This window comes from Rhea pennata, chromosome 11, assembly GCF_028389875.1.
Source record: "Rhea pennata isolate bPtePen1 chromosome 11, bPtePen1.pri, whole genome shotgun sequence".
Taxonomy (NCBI): Eukaryota; Metazoa; Chordata; class Aves; order Rheiformes; family Rheidae; genus Rhea; species Rhea pennata.
In genome coordinates, this window is record NC_084673.1 from 21182458 (window position 1) to 21193759 (window position 11302).

The 11302-nt window shown below is 40.8% G+C and overlaps 1 protein-coding gene across 1 annotated transcript; it reads left to right on the forward strand.

Annotated features, from left to right (window-relative positions):
* LOC134145194 (ras-like protein family member 11A-like) lies at window positions 1–10930 on the forward strand. The gene is made up of 4 exons (XM_062584472.1): window positions 1–545; window positions 1956–2012; window positions 4144–4226; window positions 8218–10930. Exons 1-4 carry the CDS (start codon window positions 401–403, stop codon window positions 8683–8685), a joined length of 753 nt encoding a protein of 250 aa, XP_062440456.1. The 5' UTR covers window positions 1–400; the 3' UTR covers window positions 8686–10930.
* Window positions 10931–11302: the final 372 nt, after the last annotated feature.

The window sequence follows — 11302 nt, forward strand, 5'->3', positions numbered from 1 at the left end:
CCAGAAGGATCTCATTTTAGCAAAGCGCCAAGGGACAGCCCGTAAAAGAGGCAGCGGGGCGGATAGAGCGAGCGAGCGAGCGAGCGCGGTTCATGGAGACACTCGCTCGGCGCCTGGCCGGAGGAATGTCATGGTTTCCCTGTGATTGGCTGGGGAATGGAGGAGTCAGTTTTCACGGGGGTTGATCAAAAAGTTTCCCTTTGCTTTCCAGAGTTGCTGTCTGAGCAGAGGCATCGGGAAGAGGAGGCCGGTCGCTCCGACGTTCCTCAGGAAAGCTACTTAAATGAAATGAAAAGGCCTCTCTATGCAAGGATTTACAGCCGAGAAAAGACGCGGAGAAGCTGCTTTCCTTCCTTTTTCCCCCAACTCGCAGGGCAGCTGATCAGCTCCCACTTCTGGCATGCGTCTCACCTCTCAGGATACGATGTCACAGTATTCTACTAACTTTCTCTTGCTTCCCATACCCGAGTACCCCGTGCTAGACTGCGTGCCCAACAAAATCATCAAGCTCGTGGTACTGGGTGGCAGCAGCGTTGGTAAGACAGGTAAGCCCGCAGGTGTATGCTCTTTGCTCCCCGCGTGTACTTACCGGCTAATTTCCAGCTCGGCTAGACCCAGCAGACAGTGTAAACTCTGTCAAGAAATATTTTAAGTTGCTGTTTTGAAAAATGCACCGGGTAATTTGTGAGGCAGGTTGGCTGGTCCTACAGACTTAGGTCAAATGCAAGCAGTTAAGCGGACAGGGCACTGCGCTGGGAGCTCTGCAGTCACAAGCGATACTCTGTGGTCTTGGGCAAACTATTTAACCTCCAAACATGGGAGGGGTGATTTTTATTCTCCTGTTGTAAATGTTTTATGCTCTGTGGACAGAATGTATTTTTTCCGTATTATTGTCTAAAGCAGAGGAGAAGAAGGGAGGCTAAAGGATGAAGTGAGTGCTACCTCTTTTGAATGCGGGGTTTATGATTTCAGAAATTAAGGCCAGATTTTGTTTTACTACATCTGATGTTCCACAGCACTCAGGAAAATATTTAGTTGCTTGGATTTGAAACAGCCACATTTTCACATCATTTTTAAATAACTTGTAGAAGATACCTACACTGTCCATTTCATTTAAGGGTACCAAAGAAGTGACTGTGTAACTATCGTGAGAAAAATGATTTTTATAAAAGAAGCCTATGACAGAGCTGTTTGCAGAAGAAAGCTTTGTACTTAGATATTAACTGCATAGTTTTACAAGTGATTACAGATCTGCTGAGATGAGAACACTACAGAAATAAAAGTTCCTATTACCATGAAGGGACTTTAAGTCTTATAAGACATCAAGAATAAGAAAAATGTTCTAATCCAATAATGTATGAAAGCACCACTAGTTAAGATGCAAAAGAAGGCGCAGAGCACCACAGCATGACCCCTGTGTGTGTAGCACATGCAGTTTGTTCGGTGGGTGTGATTAGATATCACTAATGTGTTTCATGAGGATGACTGAGGATTTTTAAGCCTGGGAAGAACCATTAGATCCATCAGTCTTATTTCTTACATGACACAGACATCTTAAATTTGTGTTTGGGATGAGTTTCAGGATTGTAAGAGTTTGCTTTGTTGTATTTTTCCTGAATTATCTTATACCAAAGGTCAGATTGTTTTATCTGCAATCATAACAAACAGTACTCTGCAAGTAACGCTGAGTAGCCTAACTGAATCTAAGAGACCATTTACAATACAAGTTGCCAAAAACTCTGCATTAGGATGCCACAGCTTGGCCCCAAATCTGTTTTTTTTTTTTTCTTTTTCTTTTGAGTGCAGAGAGAGGCCTTTGCAGAATAATGTATGATCAACAGCCAGATTAACTTGTTTCCTATTATACTAACTCTTCCAGTAAGGTATTACATGTGTTCTTCAAAGATTGATTTTGGTTCATGTTGAAGACTCACATTTTTGTCATTGTTTTACAGCCTTGGTTGTGCGCTTTCTCACAAAAAGATTTATTGGAGACTATGAAGCCAATACGGGTGAGTCTGTTTTCTACTGCAGTATTGCAGATAGCTTGAAACAGAATCTGCTCTTGTTTTGTGCCTGGTGCCTATTACAGGAAAGCCAAGCAGTGTGAGATGTCCATAAGGTGCATATTTCCAGTTAATAGCCTGAAGCTACACAGGCAATAAATCCAAGGCTTATTATTTATGATCCTTTCAGCCATTTTTTTCCAACTTGATGGAAAAGCATCGGAGTGAAAGGTCTGCTTGGAGACATACCGATACTGAAAGGCTGGCTCAAGGAACAACTTGCGTATCGATGAAACCGCAGAAGCCCCGTGCTGCTCTCTCTCTGCACCCCTGGGGAAGGCAGTGGAATTCCAAAGGGTGTAAAAGGCAGCTCAGAACTTTTTCTGTGTGCTTCCTTTCTTCAGTGGCTTTTATGCTAAGGGAGATTGCCAAATTTAAGCCTTCTTTCCATGACACAAGCAAAGTGGCCATGCAAATTCCTTCTGCTTTGTTTCCTGTTTAATCCTGACCTGTAAGGACACCTCAAAGACTGCGATCACATCAACTGTTTAATTCATAGCCTCTGTTCTGCGCAAGGTGCCAGCCGTACTGGCCAGCATTGTAGAAAAGATCTTTGTACACTGAGCTCATACCTACTAGCACATCCCACACATCTCATAATTTTGGGGTCAAGTAGGACTGGATTCAAAGCAGTGATTGCTTTGGATATTACTTTGGAGATACATGCTGAATTTAGAATGACGAGTTAGGAATGGCGATAGTAGTACAAGACACCTTTGATCTCCGCCTGTCTGATGAAATATAGTCTGGAAGGAGGGCAGCTCCCTCCTACTGACTGATGCAACCTGGATGGTTGCCTGCACTATTTCTCTTTCTTCTCCTTCACCTTTCCTATGGGAGACCGTACGTCATGTTAGACTTCAGAGCTTTGCAATGGATCATTGCCAGAGACATTGCTGACAACCAGCAACCAGGTTTCCCATAAGCTACCAGCCCAAGTGCCACGCTGTAGAATAAACAAATATACCAGAAACATGAAACAGGTAGTAGTGTATTTGTGATCATTCAGCCATGCTTATCCTTCAGTTTGGTACAAGGCAGACAAAGCCAGAGTAGGAATAGTATGCTATCCGGTCTTGGTTCAGGGTTATAGTATCTTCCCCATAAAACAGTGCTGTCCAGCTTAAGATCTGATTGTTTCCAAAAAAAAAAAAAAAAAAAATAAGGATCTCAGAAGGGCTATACCACCCCACAGAGTCAGAATTAAAATATAATACGGTAATATTGGATCAAGATGCAGCAAACTGCCACAGTAAATTTCCTTATATTGTGAATGTTAATTTTCCATTGAAATAAAGACACTTGCTTGACCAAATTTTATGGAGTTAATTTTCAGAAGTAATGGCACTGTTGTCACTAATTGACCTCCCTGGTGATCTGAATTCCTTGCTCTCCAGGAGATGGTATTTCTCCAGCTCTGAGCTGAAGCACATTGTTTTAGCAGGAGCAGTGACAATTGTATTTGGACAACATTAAAAGGTCGCACACAACAGCTGTGGATATAGCATTTCTTTGTAAATCCATGTGACTTGTATTAAGTTCTAAGGAAAAATTATGAGGACATCAACCTCTGAAGCTATCTTTATTACAACAATGGATATTTCATAAGGTCAAAACTTCAGTTTTCTTTGATATTCAGCCTGTCCTCCAATAACAAAATACTGTTCAAATCCAGAATAGCAAGAGTCTTACAAAGGCTGGTGCAATCCTAGACTTTTTGAAGCAGCGCTTGGCCCCTGAATATCAGTCATTTGGATTATCAAGAACTCAGATACAAGGTAACAATATGAATCAAAACCCTGAATGGGATTTTTGTGCCTGCTGTACCTTTTTTGATTCAACACACAGTACCACCCTTCCTAGCTACTATCCCAAGGGTGCAGTGGACCCACAGAGCAAATACAAAACCACTGTATTTTAGTGACCAGCCACACACCACAGTGGTGCCATTCATTTTATACAAGCAGCTGCATATCATACTGCTCAGAAACCCAGGCTGCAGCACTTTCATTTTGACTTTATGCACTCTTCCTTCTTGTTACAGTCACTGACTCTAATGATGTTGTTCTTCCACCAGGTGCTTTGTATTCAAGGAAGTTCACCATAGATGGGGAACAGATCTCCCTACAGGTGCAGGACACACCGTTTGTTTCACTGGAGGTAAAATATCTGCTTAATATATCATTACTTTATAACACAGTTTGGTTTTTGCCAACACTTTTCTTCTGTAAGTGACTACTTATCAGCAGAAATATGTGTGAGCTCAAACCCAAATGAAGCCAAAGGTGGGAATTTAAAGCACTGCCAATATGAGTCCTTGAAGAAGTTAAATCAGGCTTCTCTGAGAGTAAGTCAGAATTAAAAGGAATATATTTCAAATACATTACTGCATCCCAAGCCTAAATAGCTGTAAAACCTAGCTGGTAAAAAATAGCTGGCTTGCTCCTGCTCGCTTTTTACGTGTTTTATTTCCTGTCAAATCATTTCTGTCTCTTCATGGCAGAAAATGCTCACCTGCCTGGAGGTCCAGCTGGCTCATTTGAGACCCTCCTATGCACCAGACTCTGTCTTCTCTAAAAAGGTGCTTCTTTCCAAGAGGGCATTCATGGGGTGCCTTTCAGTGCTTTCCTTGCTTTTTTCTTTTCTTTTTTTTTTTAATTTTACTCATTCCTTATTTCTCAGATGCTAGCATTTATCCATATGCCTTTCAATCAGTGCTTAAGATAATACCTGGCTAGGAACCTGACTCTAATATTCTTCAAAGCAGGATCCAGAATTAAGAGGTCTTTTTTTTTTTTTTTTTTTTTTTTTTTTTTTGGAAGATCTGATTTACATGCTGAACCTAGGTTTCCATTTCCATTTTTTTTGATGGCTAGAAGTGGGTTTAAGTGGAAAGTGAGAAGCTTTGACCTGCTGCGAGGGTGTGCAGAGCAGTGGACCCCTCATTCATTCTGGACACTACAAAGCAAACAAAGGCAGCCATGGAAGTCCTCCAAATATTCAAGTGGGATTTAATAGCACAAAGGCTTTATGCCAGCTTGCTTAGAGAAGACAGGGCAAGAGGAGCTGTTGATGGTGATTAGACACAATTGGGAATGGCAGATAAACACACAGCAAAGGGAATCCCCTTTCTCTCCTAGCTCATGGAGGAAGGAGGGAGTGAAAGAATTTAATGCCCTCTTTCACACCAAATGTAGTTTTATTTTCCAGTTTCCCTGTTTTGATTAGATTGTGCCTTGAAGTACCATGGCTGTAGCTAGAGCTCTGCAAAATTCAGTAATGCCTTCAGCTGAGTTTTCTAGTAGTCAGAAATTAATTTTATTTAGTTAGGAGGAGCTTCAGTTTCTTCATCCCAGTCAAAGGCCTGCACTGTTTCAACAGTTCCCACAGATGTGCTTATCTTATCTTCAATCTCTGCTTGTATCAGATGATGTATCCCAAATCACTTGAAGGGATTGTTCCTGAACGGGAGCGCAGTTAAGACTGAGAATGGATTGGATTTTCTGCCAAGATCCTTAAGGAAGAGAGATGTGTTTGCTGTCTGTAGGCTGAGGACAGTGGTTTCTGGGGGAAGTCATGCAGAATCGCTCAGGATTCTAGCCACACCAGAAATGTTAATGTTTAAGAGAGAAACAGCAGCAAACAGATAACTGGTTTTGTTAGGTGATTCACTGCTTGAACTATCCATGGCAAGCGATTGTGTGCTTCAAAATTCACTCTCAGGCAGAGATTTCCATTTAAAATGTAGTCCCATTAGCGTCTGATTTTCCTGAATAAAGCATTCCATGGGGGATTATCCATCCATTTCACTGCTGGGTGGGCCTAGCTGGAGTAACTGAGAATTTCTGCTCATTAGGTCTCCCGAAACGTACAGCTTCTCCAAAAAACACTTGCCAGAGCAATTAGTTCCTTTTCCCCATAAAAGGAGTTTGTGGGTGAAAAGAGGCTAGCAGGACAGGAAGGGGGGCTAATTAGCTACAGATTGGATACAACCCAGACAGCAACAGTGCAAACTGCCCTTCTTCTCACAGTCCACCCTGTCCTGGCCTGACAAGGACATTAACCTTCTAAGGCAGGCTGCTGGTGAGGCTCTCCCTTTGCTCTGCGCTCCACTGAGTTTTGGGGGGGATGGGAGGAGGGATGATTATTGTTAAAGAATTTCACTGCTAATAAAAGAAAACCAAGATTTAGCATTAAGCTACTGTGAGCTGGCAAGGGCAAAGAACTGCTAGGTATGATGAGCCACTGCCTCTGTCGGCAGTACTGATATATGCACACAGGGCAGTTAGTTAGCAAAACTCTTGTTGAAAGCTGTAAGCCTAATTTATACTCAAAGGGCTTCCGAGCCTTCCAAAATTCTGTTTCCCCTCTTCCTGCAGAAGGATCTTGTCTGTAGTCCTTTTTATTTTTTTTACTGTCTGATATACCATAAAAGAATTAATCAGTTCTGCTCATTCTTTTCAACCTCTGCTTCTTGAGGTTAGGCTTTGTAATCCGTATATAACTTTAAATAAAAATGATCTGGTTTGGGAGATTGCTGAGCACAAACAAATCCTGTTAAAATGAGTGTGAACAGCAGCTATTCAGCACATTTTAAATATATATAAATATGTATATATATGTTAATAATATATAGATACTGGAATATTTATTTTACTAATTTAACTTTCCCTAACAAATACTGAACAATGGCTAGCTTTTTACCAACAGTTGTTTTTGTGCTCTTTCCTATGACAAAGTAAATCTCTGTTACAAAACCTCTTAATGCTTTTCCAGGTGTTTTATGCCTTAGGAATAAGTGGTTACATGGCGTCATGCGTGTATAGTAGAACAATGTTTTAATGATGGTGAAGCATCTGAGAAGTTGCCTGTTTTATTTTAGGAAGAAGCTGTCCAGCTTGTTACACTGGATCTGTTCTACAGACTCCAGTTCTCTAGAGTCAATTAGCTGACTAAATTGTTTACTGGGCCAATTATTTATGTTGGCCGATAATAATTTGATAAAACATTCACGGACATTAATGGGCTTTGGAGAGGATTTAGAACGCCTGTCCTAAGTCCAACTGAAGCGGACGAAGATTCCTAGAACAGAATTAGCAATAATAATAAAAAGTTGGGCTCTGTGTTCATGATGGCGAACTCCTCTGAGAACATTCAAGAGCCTCTAATTCCCTCTGACTTCAACGAGAAGCGCCTTGTTGGATCTGGAAGAAATTACAAGGCTCCAGAGAGCCTGTACTATTGACAGGAATGTCAGTTGTTATCAAATCGAGCACACTGGCAATAACTGCAACAGCGATCTCCCTATCTAGCCGGGGAGCAGGCCAGCATGGATAACAAAGAGTAGAGGAATAGCTGAAAAATAGCTTCATCTTGAAGAGAGAGCGGATGTCTTTTCAAGCCCGATAGTGTTGTGTTCAGTTTTATATTGCCCACGCTGGTGATTGTTACGGCTGTCTGACTCGCAGCGGTGAGGGGCTGACCAAACGTGTGACAAGCAAAACAGGAGCACAAACCCTTTCCAGCTCCACAAGTCAACAAGATTTCACTTTATTTTCAGGCCCAGCAATTGGTTATTTGTAGTAAATTGCTTTTTCAAAGCAACTTTGAGTCTGAATAGCTGGAGAACTACATAGCAGTAAAACTTGTCAGGCTTCATCTAATGGAGTTAGTGAGAACCCCTGTCCATAGTGACATTGAACACCAAATTGGAAAAAGCCCAAGAAAAATGTCTTGGGGGGATACCCCTTCTTTTGCGGTAGTGTGACTGGCCTGCTAAAGTTGGCAGGTTTTCTAATGCTCTTATCATGCCAGTCGCGATTTTATCCACAGTAAAAAGGCAGTTTACCGTCGTATTCATTCACTGCAATAGAACACAAAATGAACCTAGACAGAGGTATCGCTATTTTGGCTGTTCCTTTCTTTTTAGCCACTTGGCTTTGACCCCTCTGCTTACCTTTCATATGCTGCTGATGCATAGGGGAACTTTGCGCTGTCCCTGATGCATCTCCCAGCAATCGGGGAGGTTTCTGCCTGTGCACTGAGCCACAGCTGCACATGAAAGCAAAGCCTGGACTATCTGTATGACTCTTGCTCTGTCTGCTCCCTGCTCTCAATTGTCTAATCTCGCGCCTCTTGGTTTTGACGGCAGGACGACACAGACAACATTTGCTGCCAGGAGCAGATAAACCGCTCGATCTACTGGGCAGATGGTTTTGTATTCGTCTACTCCATCACAGACTATGAGAGCTACCGAGTCATCCGACCCCTGTACCAGCACATCCGTAAGATCCACCCGAATGCTAACATTCCCCTGCTCCTGATGGCCAACAAAGGAGACCTTCTGCGAGCCAGGCAGGTGTCCTCCAAAGAAGGACTCCAACTGGCCAGTGAACTGGGGGGCACTTACTACGAGGTGTCAGCCCGGGAGAACTGTGAGGGTGTCCACGAAGCCTTCCAGCAGCTGTGCCAGGAGGTCAGCAGGATGATTGGGAGCTGCAATGGAGAGAAGCGAAGAGGCCTCCACCTTGTCCGACCCAAGTCTCCAAACATGCAGGACTTAAAGAGACGTTTGAAACAGGCTCTGACTTCCAAAGGGAAATCTGCGACTACGCTTTGATGTAACCAACAGAAATTGTTTCCCACACCTCTGAAAAAAAAAGGCAAGAAAGCAAGCTTGTATTAAGGAGCAGCTCCAAAATTCAACAGTCAGGTTGTGCGAGAGGGTCTTTCATTTTGTCTTTGCCTCTTCCTTAAAAATCCGATATTCATTCAGCAAAGAGACTTATTGAATGTGCTCTTCGGGGCAAGAATTTAGAAACTGTGATTTAAAAAATAGATTGTCCCAGCCTATTTCCTTTTTAAAAGGGATACAGTCAAATAGCTTAGGCCTAAATGTAGATTTTATTAATAAAAATAATTAAATCTTACTATTAAGAGAAATTACTTCTCTTGGGGATGGGAGTATTCCCAAACATAGGTAATGAGCCTTGGCAAGAGGCCATGAGAATGACATGAGCTATCCTGGGCAAGCAAAACTTGTAAGATCTACTTAGTTGGCCCAAGACTGGAAAAATAAAGGCAAAAAGAAAATGAATAGGATAACTAGTGAAAACTAATAATAATTAAAAGACAGCTTTTAAATTGTAGTTTAGAAAGTGTTCTCAGCAATATGGCGAGAGATTTGTTTATATGCAAGCTTTAGCCTTACAGTGTCTCTTTAAAGGCAGATTTGGAAAAAATCACTGTTTGCTTACATTATTTTCCCTTAAACCCCTACGAGCTATTACTGAAAACAACTGGAGGGTAAGACATATACTTTAGCAGCATTTTGTAGGTGGTTTCTTTATGATCTGCCTCTCATTTTTCTGTAGGTTTCCTGCATGGCAGTGAAAGAGGAAAAAATAGAACAGCATCACTGTAAAACTTGCAAAAAAATAGACTGTACTGATCAAGAGCAGGGAGGTGACCTGAAACTATTTAGCTTTTTTTCCCAAACTATCTAGACTTCAACTACAAGATGCTGCATGTAAGAAACAAAGCCTTCACACAAAGTTGATTTAACTCATTAGATCTTTCTTTTTAAAGAAAGAAAAGTTTTATGAAACCTGAAATTCCTGCCTTCAAGAATTTATCATTTTGTTATTTGCCCTACGACCAGACTTTACTTAGTACCTCGCAATTCATCCAAATGACCCATCTGTCAATATATATTTCACTGGCAGCATCTCGCTGCATTGGGTCTCAGCATGTACAAACAACGGTATTTGAAACCATATCCTGTGATCTGGCCAAATTTATGGCAGCAATAACACCACCACGAAGCAGCTGTCATTCTGTTCTTAATGAGAGTGGAAGGGAACTGGGCTGGACCATGCAAAAGTCATGATGCAGCAATTTTTCTTTGAACAAACCATCCCAGAAATTCACAGGACCATGGAATAAAGTAAAGCTCAGTGATTTGCGCTGAGGAACACAGCAGGGAAAATCCGAGTGTGATGGATATAGAAAAACACTCTCAGCTGTGGTTTCAGAGAGCAATACGGAGCTAAATCAACCTTTTACTCATCATGAGCAGCAAATATGTAAACTGAGTCTGATGAGTATTTATATAGCTCAGGGCTTGAAAATTTATTTTAAATTTTTCTTGTCCCTGCTTTAGACCAGTCTACTCAGGATTTTCCTTATCACCTGGATTTGCTTTATCTACAGCTCGCTTTCTGTTTTATTTATTGTTTTCCACAGCTGGTCATCTGAGAAAATCTTGCGTTCTGATTAATTTAAATTCTTCTGTTCACATAAAAAAACTGCACATTCTTTAAAGTTATTTTCAAGTGGCAATAGCAGGGAAAGAGAAAATCAGATCACCCATACTGGGACTATAAACAATATCACAGGATTTCTACTTTAGCTTACGGTTTATTAGCAATTTGATATTTGAGCAGTGTCATTATTCATTGCTGGCACTTCAGTATTGCATTTACTAGCACAGTATTTCAGTATTTTAAATAACTAATAACATGGTTCAAATATTGAATCTTTAGCATGAAAGAGAGCAAACAGTTTAAAAGAGACACACAAACTGAAATGTGTTCATATGAAAAAAATTATCACCAGTTTTGAATAGCAACTAAATATTTTTCCATTCTACTACTGTACAATACAGGCTAAATCTGCTGAAGACAACATGCTGACAAGATTTATTTTCAAAAGAGCCTAAGAGAACTAAGTGCTCGATCCTACTAAATATGGTTGTAACTTACTGTTTCAGCTCTAATCCTTTCTTATTGGCGAAGAAAGTTTAAAAATTTTCAAAATTGTCAATGTTCTATTTTCAGTAGTGATTAATAAAAAAAAATGCAAGGCCTGACTAGTATATAAAATGGCTCCTTTAAGTCTAATGTCTTTAAATGTTTCTTCAAAAGCATCTTTTTTTCCTTCTGACAACCTTATAACCTGCTTTAGAAGTATACACAGATATTTCTACATTTGTGTCCCTGAGGAAGTAAGTATTCCCACATTCCTGCTGCACTAGTGGGAAAAAATTCACATTTTAGCTCATACCAAGAAAATATTGAAACATTTAAGTCTTCTCCTAAAAATGTGGTAAACATTTATTCTGCCACAAGAACTTGGGTATAGTATTTCCTTTGTTCACTGACCAGCAGTATATCTGTGTGATAATTCTGCGTGATAAGCCCAGTAATAGCTTTGGTACTGGTTTTAGGCTAGACATA